General features: G+C 35.1%; 1 protein-coding gene across 7 annotated transcripts in view; it reads right to left on the reverse strand.

The window, feature by feature from the left end:
- The window catches only part of CCDC178 (coiled-coil domain containing 178), a 497,365-nt gene that overhangs the window by 94,834 nt on the left and 378,137 nt on the right, over positions 1-24,394 (reverse strand). For 6 of the 7 annotated variants that reach the window (XM_045042044.1, XM_045042043.1, XM_045042045.1 and 3 more), the window contains one exon: positions 15,707-15,841. In XM_045042044.1, the coding sequence (XP_044897979.1) occupies positions 15,707-15,841 (135 nt within the window). Of the gene's footprint in view, positions 1-14,955; positions 15,429-15,706; positions 15,842-24,394 lie in introns of those variants that run through there. The other variant, XM_023241863.2, reaches the window with a different exon arrangement.

Here is a 24,394-nt window from a genome sequence, read left to right on the forward strand (position 1 = left end):
TATCCCTTAGCCTTTCAAGATTTTGCTTATGAGCTAACCTTTTAAGAAAATGGACCTTACATTCACAGGCTGTGCTAAGTGCCCTTCTTCTTGCCATCATTTATATTTACACAATATACTGTGTCTTCCTTCCCTGAGATTGCAAGCTATTTGAAGAAACAGATTATATCTTCCACCTTTGGACTCTCAGTGTCTAGCAAAGAAGGCACATAGAAGGCACACCCCAAAACGTGTCTTGAAATTAATTGATATTCTTCAATTTAACTGTAATTTGCTTAAGGTCAAAGATCATGATGTATATTGCCTACATTATACTGGTGTTCAATAAGTACAGAGTGAAATCAGTGTTTCAATATGTTATGGAAATTTACATCCTTCCCCACATCAATCAAAATAGAATTCTAATGGTGTACTTTCAGCATAGAAAGAGAAGGAAACAATCGGTCCTAAAGGTCGGGGTATAGAAGAAATCAGCTCAGGTTCTTAGGTGCTGTGATCCTAGTTTCTCGGATTCCCATGAGTTTGAAATGATGTCAGATACAGAGTTTCAAGTTCCAGGAGGTAAAAAGATTAGAATATATAAATGCTTCTGGGATTAATTAACTTTGGAAAATTTTGGCAAGAAGTGGTTTCATTTTCAGAATCATCTTACAACAGCATTGGGGGGAAAAGAGAAGAAAATGAGTTAAGGTTATAAATTATTTACCATGGCAGAGTGCGATTGAATACATCATCTCATCTAATTTTCGTAGCAACCCTTGGATAGGTGCTGTTTATACCTATTTCACATTCCAGATGATACCACCGAACAAGCAAGCAACCAACTTGCCAACCCACCTATCCCCAAACTCAAACTCAGGCATTCAAAGCCATTAAGTCTGTGTCTTCAATTTAACACAGAGAGATGAAACAAAAATAACTGTACTCTTTAATCTATTTTGAACTATTTACACAAGTAATTAAGCAAAATTAATTGCTAAAATGCAGTTCAGTACCTCTCCTGCCATCTCATATACCCCTTAAAGCCTCATTTTTCTCCTTAGTACATAGCAATACTATATTTTTAACTTGTTTGTTTACTGTCTTGTTTTCCCCATTGAAATGTAAGTTCCATAAGAACAAGAGTTTTTGTTTGGTTTGTTTATTATTGTGTCTTTTTTCATGGAAAGGTTTTTATTTTTCTCTAGTCCAATTTAACAATATTTTTCTTATGGTGTTCTCTCTTAAGAAGGACTTTCTTATCTCAATACAATTTAATATTCTATATTTTTAAAAAAGATATTATAGGTTTTTAATGCTTATTATGTAATATATGTAATGCTTATTATGCTTATGTATAAACTTTTACTTTATTCTTCAAATATTTGCTGTTATTATTCAGATAGGTGGCAAGATATTTCACGCTCATCATATACAATTTAAAATTCTACTCTCATTGTATTCTAAATTCCAAATGTTTGTGAGGCATTTCTGGATTCTCTATTTCAGTGCACATCCTCAGGCCTGCTGACTGTTTTGTTAATAAACTTTTACTGGAACACAGTTATATCCATTCATATACTATTTTCTAAAGCTGCTTCCTGTACAATGCAGAGATGATTAGTTGCAACAGGGACTCTTTCTTCCAAAGCTAAAAATATTTACTATCTGGTCCTTTAAAGAAAAAGTTTACCAGTTTCTCTGTTCTACAGATCTTTTCCTGCATTAATATTACGCTGTTTTAATTTAATTAATGTAGCTTTTTTTGTAAGTTTCCCCACACAGTGGCATAAGATCCTGACGCCAACTCCAACAAAAAAAATTTTTTTTAAATGTCAGAGCTATTCTTGTGGATTTTTGTTTTCCAAATGCATTTAGAAAACTCAAGATTCATTGAAAAATCTTGTCTGGATGTTGAGTATGACTGTATTGAATTTATGGATTTTTCAAATATTGAGACTCAAAAATTGGCATCTTCCCAATATGTACAATCTTCTCATCCATGAAGACATATAGGGTTACTTTCATTTGGGTCTTTGCTTATATCTTTTTAGTAGTGTTTTGTAGCTTTGGTAAAAGGATGAGCTAAGTTTGTTAGGTTTATTCTTAGAACTTTATACTTAAGGTTGCCATTTAAAATAACTGTCTTATTAATTCTAATGCTTTTCCAGTTGATCCTCTTTGGTTTTCTAAGAGAAATATCATATTGTGAGAAAATAATGACAGTTCTGTCTTTTCCCCACATAGTATCTGTACCTCTAGTTTATTTTTCTTGAGGTACTGCTAAAGGCTTTTTTAGTGCAGTGATACACAGTAATAATGATAGAAGGAATCCTCACTTTTGGCCTAATTTTCGTAAAATGCTTCCAGTAATTTATCATATAGTACATTTTATCAAGTTAATAGGATTTTATTCTAAACTATTTCGTGACTTTTATTAGAGTTAGTATATGTTGCTCTTGTTAGCAAATGTTTTTATGTATATATTGAGTAATTATATATGTAATATTTCTCCTTTAATCCGTCATAATATTAAATTACATTAATATATTTTCTCAACTTAAAAACTCACAGTTTTTTATGTGTGACGTTTTTATTTTCTTTTACAAGCACAACTTGGAGATACTGCAGTTCCAGACCAACCCAAAAAAGCGAACGCTGAAATAAAGCAAGTCAAATGAATTTTTTTGGTTTCCCGGTGCATATAAAAGTTATGTTTTGCACTACATTGTAGTTTATTAGGTATGCAATACCACTATGTCTAAAAAACTGTACATAACTTAGCTAAAAATACTTCATTGCTAAACAATGCTAACCATCATGTGAGCTTTCAGTGAGTCATAATCTCTGCTGGTGAAGGGTCTTGTCTTGAGTTGATGGCTGCTGACTCTGTAGAGTGGTGGTTGCTGAAGGTTGGGGTGGCTGTGGCACTTTTTAAAAATAACGCAACAGTGAAGTTTGCCATATTGATTGGCTCTTCTTCAACGTGAACAATTTCTCTGTAGCCTGTGCTGCTGTCTGATGGCATTTTGCCCACAGTACAACTTCTTTCAAAATTGGAGTCCATCTTCTCAAACTCTGCCACTACTTGATCGACTAAGTTTATATAATATTCTACATCTTTCATTGTCATTTCAACAATCTTCATAGCATTTTCACCAGGAGCAGATGCCTCTTCAAGAAACCACTTTCTTCACTCTTCCATAAACAATTCCTCATTCGCTCAATTGTTCAACAATTCATTGAAGTGTACCGATTCAGTCACATCTTCAGGCTCCACTTCTAATTCTAGTTTTATTGCTAGAAAAAACCATACCTGCAATTACTTCCTCCACGGAAGTCTTGAACCTCTCAAAATCATCCATGAGGTTTGGAATCTATCACTTTCAAACTTCTACTAATGTTGATATTTTGATCTTGTCCCATGAATCACAAATGCTCTTCCTTAATGGCATGTAGAACAGTGACTCTAGAGGAAAAACTGTTGATAGCAGCTATAGCAGTACAAAATGTATTCCCTAAAAAATAAGACTTGAAAGTTGAAAGTACTCCTGACCCCTGGGCTGCAGAAAGATCATTATGTTAGCAGGCATGAAACCATTATTCATCTTGTACACGTGTATCAGAGATCTTGTGTATCAGGGTGATCAGGTGTATTGTCAGTAAGCAGTAATATTTTGAGAGGAATTATTTTTTTTTCTGAGCAGTAGGTCTCACCTCAACAGTAGAATATTTACTGAAAATACTCAATAAACCATATTGTAAACAGATGTGTGTCATCCAAGCTTTGTTGTTCCATTTGTAGAGCACAGGCAGAGAGTTAGCTTGCCCTTTAAATTTTTGAAATGAGTCACTGACTTCTCTTTACCTATGAAAGTGCTAGATGGCATATTCTTTTAACAGAAGGCTGTTTTGTCCACATTGAAAATTTGTTGTTTATTGTGGTCATCTTCATTAATGATCTACTAGATCTTCTGGATAACTTGCTGCAGGTTCTACATCAGTAGTTTGCTGGTCACCTTGCACTTTGATGTTATGGAGACAGTTTCTTTCCTTAAACTTGATGAACCAATCTCCGCTAGCTTCAGACTATTCTTCTGCAGCCTTCTCACCTCTCTCAGCTTTTATACAACTGAAAAGAGTTAGGGCCCTGCTCTGGATTAGGTTTTGGTTTAAGGGAATTTTGTGGCTGGTTTGATCTTCTGTATAGACCCCTAAAACTTTCTCTAATAAGGCCATTTTCCCTTATTATCATTCACGTGTTCATTGGAGTAGCAATTTTAATATCCTTCAAGAGCTTTTCCTTTGCATTCATAACTTGGCTATTTATGTGGTACAAGAGGCCTACTTTTTGGCCTGTTTGGCTTTTGACACACCTTCCTCACTAAGCGTAATCATTTGTAGCTTCTGATTTAAAGTGAGAGACATGGAACAATTTTTTTTTTTTCCAACTGAACACTTAGAGGCATTATAGCATTATTAATTGGCCTAATTTCAATATTATTGTGTCTCAGGGAATAGGGAGGCCTGAAGAGAGGGAGAGAGATAGGGTAGCAGCCAGTCAGTGGAGCAGTCAGGACACACACAATATTTATTAAGTTCATATTCTATCCATATGCACATATATGTATTTTTTTGTAGCACCCGCAAAAAATTATAATAGTAACACCAAAGATCACTGATCACAGATCACCATAACAAGTATAACTGTAATGAAAAAGTCTGAAATATTGCGAGAATTATCAGAATGTGACCCAGAGACACAAAGTGAGCAAAACCTGCTGGAAAACAGTGCCAATCAACTTGCTTGATGCTGTGTTGCCACAAACCTTCAATTCGCAGAAAACATAATTATCTGAAAAGTGCAGTAAAGTGAAGTGTGATAAAATGAGGTGTGTCTGTATTTCAAAAAAAATTTGAAGACAATGTGCTAATATTTCCCATTGCATTTATAAATTTTTACATTTTTCTCTGGATTTCAATCAGTTCTTGCTTTGTATGTTCTGAAGTTATGCTGTCATGTGCATTAAGGTCATGATTGAATTGTCTTAATAAGTTATATATGTTATAAACATGAAATATCCATATGTGAGTGTTTTAATCCTTTTTGCCTCAAAGTCTCTCTCTTTGAAATTATGATTTCTTAACAAAATTAGAATTCCTTTTTCTTTTTGTCAATTCTATTCATTTGATAGTTACTTGTCTGAGGTGCATCTCTTCTATATGAGATGGGATTGGCTTTAAGACCAATCTCTAAATCTATAACTTTAAATGGTGCAAAAAAAACCCCATTTGTAGTTATGATTACCAATGTGTTTGGAGTCACTGTGTACATTTTTATATTAATTCTGTCTTCCTTCCGGCATTTTGAATTTTTCAATATGTTATGGTACTTTTTTTCTCTAGTTGTTTGGGAGTTACAAATTTTATTTCTTGACTTCTAATGGATAGTCTTAAATCACTGGAAAATATATTTGAATACCTTTTCTACTACTATCTAAAGTTAACCAGTAAGATACAGTAATTTAATGTTATTCCTCACTTATAATGTCTCTAAATGTATATACTTTAAAAGTCCAAGTTTCTATAATTTCTTTTGTCTTTAAAAAGATAACACAGGCTCAGTGATTTTCTCCTATATCACAGTGTTAAGTGATTTGAGTTTTTAAAATTAAGTTGTTAATTTTAATTCCAGTATACTTAACATAGAGTGTTATATTAGTTTCAGGTGTATAATATAGTGGTTCAACAATTCTATACATTAGTGCTCATCCTGGTAAGTGTACTCTTTAATCTCCATCACCATGAATACTGGGCTGTTTCCATAGTTTGTCTATTGTAAAAATTCTTCAATAAACGTAGGAGTGCATGCATCTCTTTGAATTAACGTTTTTGCATTTGGGGGGTGTAGTGTGATTACTGGGTTGGAGGGTAGTTCTATTTTTAATTTTTGAGTAACCTCCATGCTGTTTTTCACAGTGGTCGCACCAGTTTGCATTCCCACCAACAGTGTCAGAGAGTTATTTTTTCTCCGCATCCTCACCAACACTTGTTGTTTCTTGTCTTTTTGATTTTAGCAATCCTGACAGGTGTAAGGTGATATCTCATTGTAGTTTAGATTTGCATTTCCTTGATGATGAGTGATGTTGAGCATCTTTTTTATTTAAGGTTTTATTTATTTATTTATTTATTTATTTATTTATTTATTTATTGACAGAGACAGCGCGAGTGGGGGAGGGGCAGAGAGAGGGAAAGAATCCCAAGCAGACTCTGCACTGCCAGCACAGAGCCCGATACAGGTCTCAGAATCATGAAACTGTGAGCTCATGACCTGAGAAGAAATCAAGAGTCGGACACTTAACTGACGAGCCACCCAGATGCCCCAATGTTGAGTATCTTTTGATGTGTCTGTTGGCCATCTGTATGTCTTCTTTGGAGAAATGTCTGCTCATGTCTTCTACCCATTTTTAAATTGGATTATTTGTTTTTTGGGTGTTGAGTTATATCATGTCTTTATATATTTTGCATACTAGCCCCTCATCGCATATGTCATTTACAAATATCTCCTTCCATTAAATAGGTTGCCTTTACTTTTATTGTTTCTTTGCTGTGTAGAAGCTTTTTATTTTGATGTAATAGTCTCAATAGCTTATTTTTGCTTTTGTTTCCTTTGCCTCAGGAGACGCATCTAGAAAAATGTTGCTATGGCTGATGTCAGAGACCTTACTGCTTGTGCTCACTTCTGGAATTTTTATGGTTTCAGGTCTTAAGCCTTTAATCCATTTTGAGTTTATTTTTGTGTGAATGGTGTAAGAATGTGCTCCAGTTTCATTCTTTTTCATGTAGCTGTCCAGTTCTCCCAACAACACTTGAAGAGGCTGTCTTTTTCCTACTGGATATTCTTTTCTCCTTTGTCAAAGATAAATGACCATATAATTATTTTTTCCCTTGGGTTTCTATTCTGTTCTACTGATCTATGTGTCTATTTTTGTGCCAGTACCATACACTTTTGATCACTATAGCTTTGTAATACAACTTGAGGACTGAAATTACGATGCCTCCAGTTTTTTTCCCTTTTAAGATTTCTTTGGCAATTCGGGGTCTTTTGTGGTTCCATACAAATTTTAGGATTGCTTGTTCTAGTTCTGTGAGAAATGTTGGTGGTATTTTGATAGGGATTACATTAAATATGTAGATTGCTTTGGGCAGTATAGACATTTTAACAATATTTGTTCTTTTAATCCATGAGCATGGAATGTTTTTCCATTTGTGTGTGTGTGGGTGTGTGTGTGTGTGTGTGTGTGTGTGCACGCGCGCACATGCGCACGGAGTCTTTATCTGGATGTGGGTAATACTGGCCTCACAGAATCCATAGAATACATCTGAAAGTTCTCCATCTTTTGATTTTTGGAATAGTTCGGGAAAAATAAGTATTAACTCTTCTTTAATTGTTTGGTAGAATTTGCCTGTGGAGCCATCTGGTCCTGAACTTTTGGTTTTTGGGAATTTTTTGATTACTGGTTCTATTTCATTGCTATTTTCTATTTCTTCCTAATTCAGTTTTGGTAGGTTATATGCTTCTAGGAATTTATCCATTTCTTCTAAGTTGTCCAATTTGTTGGCACATAATTTTTCATAGTATTCTCTTACAATTGTTTGTATTTCTGTGATATTGGCTGTTATTTCCCCTCTTTCATTTGTGATGTTGCTTATTTGAATCATCTCTTTCTTTCTCTCCTTTTTTGAGCAGTCTGGTTAGGGGTTCATCAATTTTGTTGATCTTTTAAAAGAACTAGCATCCTGATTTCACTGCTGATTTCTATTGCTTTTTGTTTCTATATCATTTATTTCTGCTTTAATCTTTATTATTCCTTCCTTCTGCTGGTCTTAGGTTTTCTTTGTTCTTCTTTTTCTAGCTCCTTTAGACGTAAGTTTACGTTGTTTGTTTGATATTTTTCTTGTTTCTTGAGGTAGCCCTATATTGCGTGAACTTCCCTCTTAGAACTGCTTTTGCTGCAAAAACTCCAAAGATTTTGAACAGTTATGTTTTCATTTTCATTTGTTTCCATGTAATTTAAAATTTTTTAATGTCTTATTTATTTTTGAGAGAGAGAGAGAGAGAGAGAGAGCGCAGGGAGGGGCAGAGAGAGGGAGACACAGAATCTGAAGCAGGCTTCAGGCTCTGAGCTGTCAGCACAGAGCCCCATGCAGGGCTCAAACTTGTGAACTGTGACATCATGACCTGAGCTGAAATCAGATGCCCAACCGACTGAACCACCCAAGGGGCACCACCCCCCACCCATGTAATTTTTAATTTTTTCTTTAATTTCTTGATTGATCCATTCATTTTTCAGTAGCAAGTTATATAGCCTTCACATATAGGTGTTCTTTTCAAGTTTGTTTTCCTGTGATTTCTAGTTTCATAGTGCTGTGGTCCGAAAGATACATGGTATGACTTAGACCTTTTTGAATTTGTTTAGAGTTGTTTTGTGGCCTAATATATGGTCTATTCTGGAGAATGTTCCATAGGCACTTGAAAAGAATGTGTATTCTGCTGTTTTAGAATGGAATCTTCTGAATATATCTGTTAAGTCCATCTGGTTCAGTGTGTCATTCAAAGCTACTGTTTCCTTGCTGATTTTTCTGTTTGGATGATCTGTCCGTTGGTGTAAGTGAGGTGTTAAAGTCCCCTACTATTATTGCATTACTATTGATTAGTTCCTTTATGTTTGTTATTAACTGTCTTATATATTTGGGTGCCTTCATATTGGGTGCATAAAAATTTACGATTGTTATATCATCTTGTTGGATTTTCCCTTTTATTATTATACAGTGCCCTTCTTTGTCTCTTATTACACTCTTTGTTTTAAAATTTAGTCTGATATAAGTATTGCTACTCCCAGCTTTCTTTTGATGCATTTGCATGATTAATGTTTTTCCATCCCCTCAGTTTCAATCTGCATGTGTCTTTAGGTCTGAAATGAGTCTCTTGTAGGCAGTATATAGAGGGGTCTTTTTTTTTTATCCACTTTGTCACCCTATGTCTTTTGATTGGAGCATTTAGGCCATTTACATTCAAAGCAACTACTGATAGATTTGTTTTTATTGCCATTTTGTTACTTGTTTTTTGGTTGTTTTTGTGGTTTTCCTCTGATCTTTTCTTCTCTTGCTCTCTTTCATGGTTTGTTGGCTTTCTTTAGTGATATACTTGGATTCCAATGTCTTCATTCTCTGCGTATCTATTACTGGTTTTTGATTTGTGATTACCATTAAGTTTGTATGTAACATCTACTGTATATAGCAGTGGTTACATTAAGTGGTTATACTAAGATGGTTGCTTAAGTTTGAACTCATTCTTTATTGCCCCCCCCCCCCAACGTTTTAGGTATATGGTGTCATATTTTACATCCTTTTATTTGTGAATTGCTTGACTAATTTTTTACAGATACACTTATTTTTAATGCTTCTGTGCATTCAACTTTTTATCCTCTTACTTATGGTCTTTCGTTTCCATTTAAAGAGTCCTCTTTAATATTTCTTGTAGGGCTGGTTTAGTGGTTATAACAACTTTAGTTTCTGTTTGTGTTAGAAACTCTGTCTCTTCTTCTCTTCTGAATGATTGCCTTACTGGATAGAGTATTCTTGGCTGCAGATTTTCCTTTTTAGCAATTTGAAAAAATCATGGCACTCCCTTCTGGCCTGCAAAGTTTCTGCTGAAAAATCTGCTGATAGCTTTATGGGGTTTCCTTTGTTATAACTCTGCTTTTTTCTTGCTGTTTTAAATTTTTTTTATCACTACTTTTTTGCCATTTTAATTACCATGTGTCTTGGTATGGATCTCCTTGGTTGATTCTATTGGGGGATCTCTGTGCCTTTTGGATTTGGATATCTGTTTCCTTCCCCTGTTTTCACCTATTATTCAACCCATACATTTTCTGCCCCCTTTCTCTGTCTTCTTCTAGGATCCCTATAATGTGAATGTTGTTAACACTTAATGGAGTCATGAAGTTCCCTAAGTCTATTCTCATTTTGCATAATTCTTTTTTCTCTCATTTGCTCAGCTTGATTACTTTCCATTCCTCTGTCTTCCAGGTCATTAATTTGTTCCCCTGCTTACTCTAGCCTGCAATTTATTCCATCAAGTATATTTTTAATTTCTTTTGTTGTGTTCTTCACCTCTAATTTTTTTTGAAATCTCTTTGTTAAGGGTCTCACTAATGTCCTCCACTCTTTCTCAAGTCCAGTGAATATCTTTATGATCATTATTTTATATTCTCTATCTGGCATATTACTTACCTCCATTTTGCTTTGTTCTCTTGATGTGGTTTTGTATTGTCCTTTCATTTGCGACATACTCCTTTGTCTCCTTATTTAGGCTTTCTCTCCGTGTCTGTTTCTTTGTGTTTGGAAAGTCAGTTACATCTCCTGATCTTGAATGTAATGGCTTTATGAAGAAGACAGCTTATAGAGTCCTGTAGTGCAATGTCCCTTGTTCCCTAGGACCTGGCACTTTGGGTCTCCTATGTGAGTTGCATGTGCCCTGCTGTTGTGTCCTAGCCACTTTTTCCTTCAGTTTAGCCATTTACAGACTCTCTTTGCTGTTGTGTGCAATGTTGGGTCCCTGGCCAGGTAGGGCGCATTTTTAAAAAGCATGTGGTAGTCTGCTTATGAAATGAGATCCACTGCTGCTGCCACTGCTACTGTGGCTGCCTCAATTGAGGTTCCACAAAATGGTTAAGTTGGGAGATGATGTATGGTAGGATTTGTGCTGGTCTTCTGGGGGAGGGGACCTGCAAGGCTGGGACTGAGGCAAGAGTGACTGGAAAGGTGAATCCACAGAAGTGCGGGGATGGGGCTTGGTGTAAGCTAATTAGTTAGCAAGTGCCAAGTGTAGGTGTCATGCTGGTCCCCACAGGTGGCCCTGTGCTTATTATTGGGGGCAGGGGAGGTAAATAGCACCTTCTAGCTTCTTTCTTGCTGGAGAGGTCTCCCCTTGATCATTGCCTCTCTGGTCATGCTCTAAAATGAGTAAATAACTCTCCCTTCTGTATGTCCCTGGTATTTTCCAAACTGCTGCTTCCATGCTGTATCTCTACTGGCTTCTGTTGGATTGTCTCCTTAAGGATGGGGACTCCCCTTCCTAATGGCCTCCAGGCTCTCACAGAGGTGAGCCCCCTGATTTTTAAAATCCCAGGTTTTACGTCCTGGTAACTGTAAAAACTCATGAGATTTGGTCCCTCTTGCTTTCAAAGCCAATTATGGGGTTTCCTCTTCCCTTGAGGGCTCTCTGGTGTGATAGTCTGTGTTTCGGCCTTCTCTGCACCCTCCCCACTGCTGGCAGCCACGGTCTGGTCTGTTTTACTCCCAAACCTCGTCTTCACCCCTCCTACCTTCTTCAGTGTGGCCTCTTCCCTAATTTTAGTTGTGGAGTTTTTTCTGCCAGACTTCAGGTCATTTTCTGAGTTATTCAAGCTGATGTGAGTGTTATCTAGTTGTCTCTGTGGGAAAAGGCGAGCTTAAGGGTCCTCCCACTCCACCATCTTCCCAGCCTCTAACCAAGTGAATTTAGATTTTTATCCTGTTATTTTTTTTTCTGGCTTTTTAAAATTTGCAAAGTTCTCTTCCAAAAATAAGAAATTGGTCTGTCCCTATATGTATTTTGTTTGTGTGTGTCCATGCACATGCACATGTCTGAAATGATTAAACACCTTACTTCTGTGTCATCAAAATTCTTGGCAAAGTACCCAGAGAATGCTTTTGTTTATTACTATACAGAGTTCTAGGCACCTAAAGCTTGAAAGAACCTTTAAGGTTATCACATTGAATCTTAATAAACCACTTCACCACATAATGAACCACATAATAATCAATTCACTCAACAAATATTTTGAGTCATTATGTTTCAAGAACTATTGTTGGTGCTAAGAGGATAAAGATGAACAAACCAGACATGCTTTTCAATGGAGAAGGCTCATTTTAGTGGGTGAAGGGATACAGACCACACACACAGGTTTGTGCAAGAAGGTCAGGTGAACATTCCAGGAGTACAGCCTGAGGAGGTGCTCTCTGGGCTGACTCTTGGCCAGTTTGCTCTCCCTCAATCACTGCACTGCTTTTGCTGGAGCACCAGCAGTGCATGCTTGGATAAAAATACTTCTGAAGAGTGTATTCCTCTTGAGCCCAAACTCACCATCCAACCTCTTCCACTATGGGTCCAAGTACTGCCCTCTGGAGGTCAACAAAATATATATGTGCCAATGTTCACTTAATCCTTCAGATGTTTGTCTTTCTAAGGTCTTTTCCTTTTATAATTAAACATTCTAAATTTGTATATTTTTCCTTCTCCATGATTTTTATTAGATCACTGCTCTCTACTGTATCAATATGGCCCTTAAACTATAGTTCCCAAACCTGTATAAAATACTGCAGATATACTCAACTTTTGGAAAAAGGTAATGGAACTATCATCTCCTTTAACAAGACGAAACATTTGTGCCTATGAAGTCTAAGATCACACGAACATTCTGTTGCCACATCATATTCTCACTTAAATAATGAGTTAATCTCCAGTCTTTTTTCCAAATGAGATACCAAAGAGGTATTAAATATCACTATATTAAATAAATCAAAAGTAAAAAGAGAAAAATAATGCAATAATAGTACTTTAAATGGGCTTAGATATGAGGTTAGGACTATAAAATATGCCCTACACTATCAGATTCAATAAGTCTCATATGCTTGTCAGAGTTGGAACATGGCATTGGTCTTAAGACTGTAATAGCTCACTTTGGATCATATTAAAATTGCAGTCAACTAAAATCCATATATATATATATATGTATAAATATTTATATATATTTAATAAATGGCTTTGATGTCAAATACACAAATTCTTTATTTCAGCTATAGTTCATCTTACTGGTTTCTGCTTGATCACTGTTATTCAAAAGCTTATATGGCCCACCTGGTTTTCTGCCATCTGCAGATTTACCAATTATGCTTTTTTTTTTTTTCTGATAGTCCTGCAGGTAATTGTTCCAAGCCCAAGGGTGAAACAAAGTTTCTTTTTTATGCATCACTATTTTGAATTGCTTTTGCTCAATATCAGTTATATATAGTTTACTTTTCAAAAGATTCATCAGATGATTTTCTCATCAAATAATTTACTAATATCTTATGGCATTTTAATACTACCTTCAAAATATAAAATGTTAGGTTTCCTAGTATTGACATGCTACTAAATCATATGAAAACAGAGGGCAATAGCCTCTGGTTTGTTAAGCAATTTTAGCCATGTTGACTCAAAACGTAGAGACTAACACCAGCAGACTCACTCTACAAACATATTAAATCACTCTATCATGTTCCAATTTAAAGATTTTTGATATAATGAGCGAAAACAAGATAGCCATGGGATACTTTCAGAAAACCTCAATGGCTTGCTATCATACACACTGAAAAACAACTGAGCAAGAATTGAACTAATTTCACTGGTGGTGTAAAGCTCTAAAGGAGCTTAGAATCTTCTAGGAAGAAAAGCACAGCAGTAGGAATAAACTGTGGTTTGGTGATATGTACTGAATACAGTAAGAGGTCAAAGAAGAAGAAGGTGGGGGAAGTGCTCAGAAAGGATTTTGTAGATGAGATGTTTGATTTGAATCAGGTGTTCGTTAACAGGTACAGTAAAGAGTATTGCAGAAAGAGGTAAGACATTAGGCACAGGAAAGGAAGAAGGAGTCAAGAGGTTTCACCCTAGAGAAATTTTGAAGTGGCTGAAATAGACTCTAAGGAACTAATGTGGAGAGGGATGAAGCTGGGGAGGTTAGCAGGGATTGGGTCATGAAGGTCATTGTGTACCACGTTGACGGTTTAGGACTTGAGTTTTTCAGAGGATTGCCCATGTTTCTATAGTTTTATGGCAAGATTCTGAAAATTTTATTTTTTATATTCCTATTAAGAGCCAAGGTTGAAATATTCTAAATTAAAGGCATCTCCCTCAGATAAGAATCCACTAAGTTATGTTCCTCAGGTTCCCCATATATAATCCAGCCTTGCCACTGTCTCTCTTAATGCAGAATAGTTGAGTTGTCCTACTGATACCAACCTATCATTTCTAACCTTTCATTTCCACTGTTGTATAACAACCATCAAAATAAGTAACTTAAAATCAAGTTTGGTAAAAAAAATGTATGGGTTAATTTTAATAAAAACTTAGAGTAAGGAGTATTATAGGTTATGATTTGAGAGTTCACTTTACCAATATTCAGAAAGTTTCTACTGACATTTTCAATATTTCAAAATACATCCTAATTCACAATGAGGGTTTATCATTTGTAAGATTTTTAAGAATGTTTACATTTAGGCAGTAGTATGAGATTTTCCTAAAATAATAATTAGAACATGCAAAATTACCTTTGAATATTTAAAAGGAATCACAGATCACAGTCACTCCATAATTTTTAATGTACTGTCAACAGACTTTTAAGGAGAAAAACACGTGCTACGGTCTTCAGAAATACTGCAATTGTAATTTATACTCAAGTTTGTATATGAATATCTATTCAACCTACACGTTTAAGCTCTACCTTTCAAAACTCTAAATTTCTATTATTTAAATTTTTGTTATAATCCATTATCAGTGAATCCTTATATACAGTATATGTATGCAAATAGAGTCTATATACACCTTATATATGTACTTTGAATGGGATACACACACACACACACACACACACACACACACACACACACACATCCTCAGAGGAAAATAGCAAAATAGCAATAGCCACCAGTAAAGATGAAGAAGACAAAAAAAAAGCCACCAGCTTTGGAAGTGTTATGCAAAATTCTTCAATTGTGGCAAAAGAATCATGAAATGCACACACAATTAAAATATTTAGAAAAAGGATTGGTGTGTTTAGGTTCAGCATGCATTGTTTATGCTGCAAGTTTATGAAAATTGTGGTTTTAAAGAGCGTGTGCATTTTATTTTATAGAATACTTCTTTTTTTTTTTCTTTTACTAGAACAAGGCGGTGTTTGTTTTCCTTTGGGAACTCACTTTTTATGCATATTATGACATTTCAAATAGTAAAATATGAATTAAAAATTTAATTTTCCAGTAATAGCCTTCACATAGTTAATAGGGGTTTCTAAACAGATCAGAGTCTTGAAATAAAGACAAGTGATCCACTAAAATTTCTACAGAGACAGTCAAATCTCACATGTATCTGGAACCATTGTTACATTCTAATCCCAAATTGCTTATCTTTCAAAGACAGTTATCTCCAAATCTGAAGAGGACAGGCCTCTTTCAAAATGGAAGGGGAATGCAAACAGTTAAATAAAATAAACATAAGTGTCCTTTTCACTGAAGGAGGTTTCACACAAAAGCGACACAAGGCAACTGTTGACGGTATCTCTTAAACAGCTGAATGGCATCTGCAAAGCCTGAAGATTTGAAAATATATATTTACACCAAATATATTTATAAAAAATCTGTTTTGAGGTTTGTGAAAAATAAGCTCAATCTCCCTTTTCCCCCAAAGTATGCATGGTATATATGCTAACTTACTGAATTCATCCTTCATGCAATTCCAGTTTATTAAAGAGGTTAAAAATTTATAAAACTCTGATGGGATATGGTTTTAATGCTTCATCACACTACCCATCATTTGCTTTTCAATCTAGATCAGAATGATCTTTCCTACTTCCCTGCAATCACCTACCTGCACAGCTAATATTTTCTGAATACTCTCTTGAGAGTCTGTCTGGAACTTGGCCAGCCTCATCTGGCCGCAGAGGACCACCAGTTTGAAGTGATTCTGCCACACCTTGTGTATCCTTCTTTGCAGCTGACAGAGCTAAAGGGAAGAGGGAGGGGGCAAAAACACAAGTCAGAGTAGGAGAGGAAATTAATGGCAGTGTTCAAGAAGAATGATGGAGGGAAATATAGAAAGCAGTCAATAGCCCATTCTGCACTGTACGGACCTGACAGGAATTTCACAGTCTCCTGATTTTTCAGCCCACTCATGTGCATTCATCAGAAACCAGTCACATCTGGCCGCCAGGATGGGGGGTTAATTTTCTCTAAATGCCTCAGCAGTTTTGTTCTAGCTGAGGCAAACTCTGTGACTGCAAAGCTGATGAGTAAAATATTTCTACTTCACCCAGTTTAACTCAAAACCGATAGCCTCGGGACATATTGAACCTTTCTTTAAAAAAATAATCTTTTGAAGCTTTTTTGAATGGCACATCAGGTCGGGCCAAAGTTTAAAAATGCAACTTTAGGACTTTGATGGACACCATTGCTTCTTTTTTTTTTCCTCATAAAGCTCACCATTGCTTGGCAATGTGTGCTTTAGAGCATGACAAAACTAAAGAGAATTAACTTAGCCATCAACTGCTGAGGGAGAACAATAACAGGGAAGAAATTTCCAGCTAGAACTCCCTATTAATCTGCCTCCCTCTGACTATGTGGCATGGAAACATCTCACTGCACTAAAGTACAGTGGACACAGTGGTTAGAGGTGACACGTTTAATACAACACAGAATTTACACAGGAAAAGATTTCTCCTATGAGGCATCCTATACTTTTTGGAAGTTTAATATAAAACCAAACAACAACAACTAACACAGTAGAAGTTTTCCCAAGACAATGAACATTTGTCCCTCAACAGTTAACATAACCACACTATACAGAATTGCTACAATAAGGTTATTTTCAAAGAAATAAAGTTCATAAAAATAAATGATAAAACCATATTAAAAACACTTTAATATATTGTCATTGAAACCTCATTTTTTTTGGTTATGTGGATAATTGTTTATGTTGATTTCTTTTTAGTGTATTTTTCAGGGTGAAAAAATAAACACCACAAATTTCGTATCAAACATTTCTTCACAACAGAATAAAAACATGTCACAAATTATGGTTATTTTATGTTTTATTTATTGATCTGCATACATGTTTATTGCATACATACTTATTGATGTACTGCATACATATTTATTGATCTGGCTACATGTTAGGGATGCTTGCAAAATTTCATCAGATTGTGCATGGAGGGCTTGTGAACTCTTCTGGAAGCATATTTCAATAAAACAGTTTACTTAAAAACAATTTTTAACAAAATCACCTGGTGTTGCATGTGAATTGGCTATAATCATTACCTTCATTATGCATTGTAATAAGCAACACACAGGTATTTATGCAGGTCCACAGAATAAAAAAACACTATTCTTTGTTAATTGATCAACTTGTAAAGAAAACATAACCTTGAAAACTATAGAATTTTCAGCTTGTTAAGTGCCGAAATACATTACTCCTGGAATTACATTAAGGGCATTTCACATAATTTATGCTATTGAATTAAAGATTAACATCACTTTTTGAAGAGAAAGTCTGTCAATATTAAATGGTTTTCTGTAATATTTAATAATTTTAATATAATATTAAAATAATTTTTCTGCCAACTCTGACAGCCATTGGGGCAGCATATGCTGTATCTTAATGTACTCACTAAGACATTAAAGACACTTTAGTCTGTGGATTACTGCATTACTATGGTATCTGCAAATATGACAAAAGGCAAATAAGAGGAAGATAGATTTTAGAGGAATTCTTCAAACCGAAGGTAATTTTTTTTACAAGTGGGAGTTCTCAACATGCGAAAGATTTTACAAGTGGGAACTCATTAACCAAAGTGAACGGAATGGTAATGTTTCCCATATCCACATCGTAAATGAAGAGAACAGCTGTATACATTAAATCTATTTTATTCAGTTTTCTGAATTTTGGCTTGAGGTAGCCACAAAGGTCTTAAATTAGTCCATATACAAATGCTAAACTACTTAATCTGAGACGTTCCTTAAGTATCAACTAAGAAAGAGTAATATCTCGAGTGTTTTGTTTGTTTGTTTGTTTGTTTTTAATTTATAGCTAATAGGCCTCTGAAAAAAGAACTGGGACAGAATAAAAACTGAAGGAATTCTTACAAAGAGAGATCAGCATCCAGTAATCGTCACATATATACACACACATATCCACACTAAAGAAAATGAGATGATCAACAATAATATATATGGAGAAATATTTAAGATGCTGGAAATGACACTTGATTTAATATAAGGCTTGACTATGCTGACAACTATTTTAAGAAAATGGTTATGATGAAAGCCCACTTGTAAGATGTCAGTAGACAGTTATCACTCAATAAATACTGAAATTAACTCAATGAAATGAGCTGGTAAAATTTTAGTGGTGAAGCAAAGAAGAAAGTAAGACTTTCACGAACTTACTAGTTAATGACAGAAGAGAAAAATAAACAAAGCAAACATAAGAGACACAAAAATAGGTAAAAGGAAAATTAAAGAGAGAGAAGTAAGTTGTGAGTGGAAAAGTACTTTGGGTAGACACAACTGAGGTTGGAAACCCAAAGGAACTGGAATGGTTTCTGACATCTCCACCTTCAATTAACCTTGTGTTTCTGTAATGAAAGTCTTCAATGATTACATCCTTGAAATGTAATCATTTATTCCTGATACGGTTATATTCCTTCCTTCACCTTCATATTTTAGGGAAGATAAAGTGGAATGAGAGAGGAAGTGGTAGAGAAACAAGCAAACAAACAAACAAACAAACAAAATGGTAAGGGACACAGACACACTGGAAGGGGTTATAGCAACGGCACAGTAAGGATTTGCCATGCACTTAGAAGAATGGAATTTAGAACCATTGACAGAGTAACCAGGCTGCTGCTTAACCCCAAGTGCATACTACAAAAATTTTGGAAAAGAATGTATATATTCTCATAGCAAACTCAGAAGGAGCACACTGGAACAGGAAAAGAGACATTTTGAAAAAAAAGATACTCAACTTCAGTGCCCTCAGTTTTGTACACAAAGAGAAAGGATATTCAATGGCATCAGGAAAGCTGAGTCAGGCAACAGTTGGTGTGTACTCTGAGACATTTAAAATGGCAAAAAAGGGGGCGCCTGGGTGGCTCAGTCAGTTTTGAGTCCGACTCTTGATTTCAGCTCAGGTCATGATCTCATGGTTTGTGGGATTGAGCCCCACATTGGCCTCTGCGCTGACAGCATGGAGCCTGCTTGTAATCCTCTCTCTCTGCCCCTCCCATGCTGGCACATGGGTGCTTTCTCTCTCTCTCTCTCTCTCTCTCTCTCTGTCTCTCTCTCTCTCTCTCTCTCTCAAAATAAAAAATAAACTTGAAAAAAAAGTTTAAATGGCAAAAAGGAATGTAGTTTTCTTTCTTTTTTTTATCCCCAGCTTATTTATTTTAAATATAATTTATTGTCAAATGGGTTTCTATTCTGCAAATGGCTAGATTTCATTCTTTCTCATTACCAAGTACTATTCCATTGTATATATAAACCACATCTTCTTTACCCATTCATCACTTGATGGACATTTAGGTGCTTTCCATAGTTTGGCTATTGTTGAAAGTGCTGCTATAGACCTTGGGATAGAAGTGCCCCTATGCATCAGCACTCCTGTATCCTTTGGGTAGATTCCTAGCAGTGCTATTGCTGGGCCATAGGGTAGTTCTATTTTTAATTTTTTGAGGAACCTTCTCACTGTTTTCCAGAGCGGCTGCACCAGTTTGCATTCCCACCAGCAGTGCAAGAGGGTTCCCGTTTCTCCACATCCTCACCAGCATCTATAGTCTCCTGATTTGTTCATTTTAGCCACTCTGACTGGCATGAGGTGATATCTCACTGTAGTTTTGACTTGTATTTCCCTGATGAGGAGTGACGTTGAGCATCTCTTCATGTGTCTGTCGGCCACCTGGATGTCTTCTTTGGAAAAGTGTCTATTCATGTCTTCTGCCCATTTCTTCACTGGATTATTTGTTTTTTGGGTGTGCAGTTTGATGAGTTCTTTACAGATTTTAGATACTAGCCTGTTATCTGATATGTCCTTTGCAAATATCTTCTCTCATTCTGTCAGTTGCCTTTTAGTTTTGTTGATTGTTTCCTTTGCAGTGCAGAAGCTTTTTATCGTGATAAGGTTCCAATAGTTAGTTCATTTTTAGGAATGTAGTTTTCTAACAATGGTTTGTGGACAGTTTGAATTTGTAGTAGATTTGGTAAGTTGAGCTCCAGTACTTGCTTTGTGAATTCTTTGCTGAAGGAAGCCCAAAGACAGAATTCATTGATATTTCTTTTGAGATAATGATCACTATGAAGCCATTCAGAATGAAAAAAAATCAATGTCCACATTGACGTGGTATTTCAGATACAAAGAGCTGGTGTCAACGTCAGCATTGCATACAATGTCCATTTGTATATAATATACATTTATACATTTGGTAAAAATTCCTTCTGATTAAATTTTATTAGTCTTCTATGATATTTATTAAATTTAAAGCTTGATATTTTCTGATAGTAAAATAGAGTAAATTAAAGTTGTCACTTGCAAGAATGAAAGATTCTCCATTTTCCTATGTTATACAAAATTATATGGATTCTGTTTTTAACCCAAGTTATTGGATGACTTATATAAATTCATGAAAACTAGCAACTCCTATATATCACATAAATCTGCCTTAATACTAAATTATATATATATATATATATATATATATATATATATATATATATATATATAACACAACACATAAACCCTCTAATTACATAGATTTAGATTTATATTATTTTATTGCTGTTACACATGTGAAAATTATAATATTTTAAGAATAATATAAACTATTTGATATTCCAGTCAAAGGTTTCAAAAACATTAGGCCCAACCATAAACAAATAAGCACCAAAATACTGCCTTACACCATTCTTATATTCTCAACACTGAAATTAGAAATTTCAAAGTATCACTTTTTTGGTTATTTTCCATGGCCAGGTTGGAGTATGCAGTTGTCTGGCTTACGTTATGGAGGAAACAAAAATAAGTAAAGCCTTCTTATCCTAACCCAAAGGGGAAAATTGGGACACGTTGTGAAGAATGGGGCCATATAGAGGTGAATAATATTTGATATTTACTGTCAGAGAAAAACAGTGTTTGTAGGTGTGATTTTAAAAATAGGCCTTCAAATTATGAAAGCAGAATACACTCCTCTTTCTCCCTTTGAGTGTAGGCTGGATATAGGGCCTCTCTTCTAGAACAGAATATGGCAGAAGATAGGATACACACACACACACACACACACCAAGGTTTCTGTCTTAGATTTTCTCTCTCTCTCTAATTCTCTCAGATCTTTTGATCTGGGCTAGCCAACTCTCATGTTGTATAAGCAGCTCTATGAAAGACCCACATGGGGAGGAACTGAAGCTTCTTTTTGCCAACAGCCCCTTGTGAGTGATCTTGAAAGCAGATTCTCCAATCTATTCAGACGACTCCCATCCTGACCAACAACTTGACTGAGACCTTGTAGGAGGCCATGAGCCAAAATCACCCATCTAAGCTGCTCCTAGTTCTGGTCTCTCGGAAACTTTGTGAGAAAATAAATGTTTATTGGCTTAAGCTGCTGAATTTGGGGACAACTTATTGCAGCAATAGTTAATGATAGATTTTTAACTCTCTCTCTTCTCTCTTTGCCTAGGAAGAAAATAATTTACTATCTATATTTTCTGAATGGAAAGGAAAAGTGATCGCCTAATTTACTGTTTGGCTTAAGACTGAAACTGAAAATGATTTATTAGTAATAAGAGGGTGATTAATAAATACTTATTGATAGAATGTAGGTTGTGCCATCTATGGAGCTCATTAATTGAAGACAGCATAAAGGAACTATAATTTAATAGTTCCAGAAATTTAAAAATGGTTCATTATCAGCAAATATTTCCATGTACTACATCAACACATCAAAGAAAAGATAATCATCCCCAAAAGAAGTTGATATGAATAAACACAGAACAAAACCAATCAACAATGAAAAAAATTATCTTAGCAAAGTAGGACGCTTAACCGACTGAGCCACCCAGGCACCCCACATTTAAATCAGTGGAGAAAAAGATGGCATAATTGGTTTTCTCTGTACAAGCATGTAAAATAAAATTAGATCCTTAACTTACAATATACACTAACATAAAAGCAAGGTAGACTAAAATGAGAAAAAATTAAACTTTAACTGATCTTTAGAAGGGGAAGCAGTTTTAAACAAAATACTGATATAATAAATTCTAACGGAAAGAACTGAAACATTTAATCATACCAAATTTTTTAAAATTTAAATTTAAACAGAGTAACAAAATGAACCAGTGGTTTAGAGAAGATATTAACAACACTCACAGCTAGCAAGGATTAATTTTTTTAAAGTAGAAAGAGCTTGTATAAATTGATAAGGAAAAACACACATAATATACCAGAAAAATGGCCAAATACTACAAATAGGCAATTCATAGAAAAGGAAAGCTATTTTGTCTGTAAACATTTGAAAACATGTTCAACGTCAATGGTAGATCACAAATAAATACCATTTACACTCATCTGATTGGCAATTATTACACAAAACTGTCCATATCAATTCTTGGTACAATGTGGAAAAAACTAAGCTCTCATACACTGTCCAAATTTGTGTATAATTTGACACAATGACTTTGGAGAGCAATTTGACATTATGTATTAAAGTTGGAGATGTAGCTCACCTTTGATCCAGTAATTATACTCCATATTCTAGACCAGCAATTCTCAAGATCAGCAGGATCAATATCACAACAGAACTTGTTAGAAATACAGTTATTCAGACCTACTGACTCAGAAACTCTGGAGCCCAACAACTGGTATTTCAACAAGACTTCCAGGTATCTAATGCATGCGAAAGTCAGAGGTACTGCTCTTGAAAGAGTCATAACATGTTCCCAAGGAAACATATAAAATAATGTTCATTTACAGCATTCCTTGCAATAGTGAAAATGTGGAAACAATCTAATTGTCTACACTTGAGTAATAACAAACAAACAAACATTGTAATATGTTCATATCCTAAAGCCTAGAATTTAAAATAAATACAGTAATATCACAAGTAATGTGTACAGTATAACATTTAAATGTAAAAAATGAAAACTAGGGTTGCCTGGGTGGCTCAGTTGGTTAAGCATGCGACTCTTGGTTTAGGCTCAGGTCATGATCTCACGGTGTCAGCAGTTCAAGCCTCCTTCAGGTTCCATGCTGACCATGCGGAACTTGTTTGAGATTCTGTCTCCCTCTCTCTCTGCCCCTCCCCCACTCTTTCTGACTCTGTCTCTCAAATTTTTTTTTAATGCTTATTTATTTTTGAGAGAAAGAGCGAGAGGTGGGGGGTGGTGGGTGTGGTGCAGACAAAAGAAGAGGGAGACATAGAATCCAAAGCAGGTTCCAGGCTCCGAGCTGTCAGCACAGAGCCCGATGCAGGCCTCGAACCCACAAACCATGAGATCACAATCTGACCCGAAGTTGGACACTTAACTGGCTGAGCCACCAAGGTGCCCCTCAAAATAAATAAACTTAAAAAATGAAAACTGATCATTTACATTTTAAATTAATTACAATTAAGAAAATTAAATAGTTAAAATTACAATTAATAAAAATATGGATGGAATTGATAAGCACCTAGTGTTTAGGCAGGCAGAGGGTTTTAAGTGTATTTATACTGGTGTAAACATCCAAAGCAAATATGGCAAATGTCAGAATTTACAGAGCTGTGAGAGGTACATGGAAATTTATCATAAAACTTACATGTAACTCTGTAACTTACCAGATGTTTAGTTTTTTCATTAAAAAAAAACTGTAGGTTAAGCTTAAATGTCTTCAAAAAGACATCCTGTATATTTTGTCCTTCAGGATTATTCCCTGTTAGAGAATTTACTATAATCTAGTTTAAAAAATCCTATTATATTTGACCATCTGCTAAAATATAAAAAAAGTCTTTTTTGTACAAAATTTTTATTATGTATCCACAAAGCATGATCTTACCTATAATGAAAGAGCTACCTAAAATATTAAAAGACTTTAAATCAATAAGGAATTAATTACTACTTCTAGTTGCTTCTTAAATTGCCTAAAAATGTTGGCATTTCCTCACATCTTGCTTACATAATTAAAACAGCTGTTGAACAGTAACATTGTAACTTATTTCATACTAAATGGAAGATATACACATGTGGCCTAGGTACATGACAATTTGAATTTGTTAGAATCAGGGGAGGATTGGTGGCATATCCATTGGAAAAAAACATAAAAATATGTAAAATAATGAATAGAACTTTGGAGAAAGTTGTTTATAAACCTTCAACTTAGTCCTTAGATTAAAACTAATCCTTTTTTTGTGACTTAACTTTTCTAACATTCTCAAATCATAACATCAGGTCCCAAATAAGAATATTTGCAGTTAACATTTTTTATTAGTCATATTGATTTCATAAAGATGCTGTGCTAAGTCAAAGTTTTAAAGTTTTACTG

Source organism: Felis catus, chromosome D3, assembly GCF_018350175.1.
Source record: "Felis catus isolate Fca126 chromosome D3, F.catus_Fca126_mat1.0, whole genome shotgun sequence".
NCBI classification, from domain to species: Eukaryota; Metazoa; Chordata; class Mammalia; order Carnivora; family Felidae; genus Felis; species Felis catus.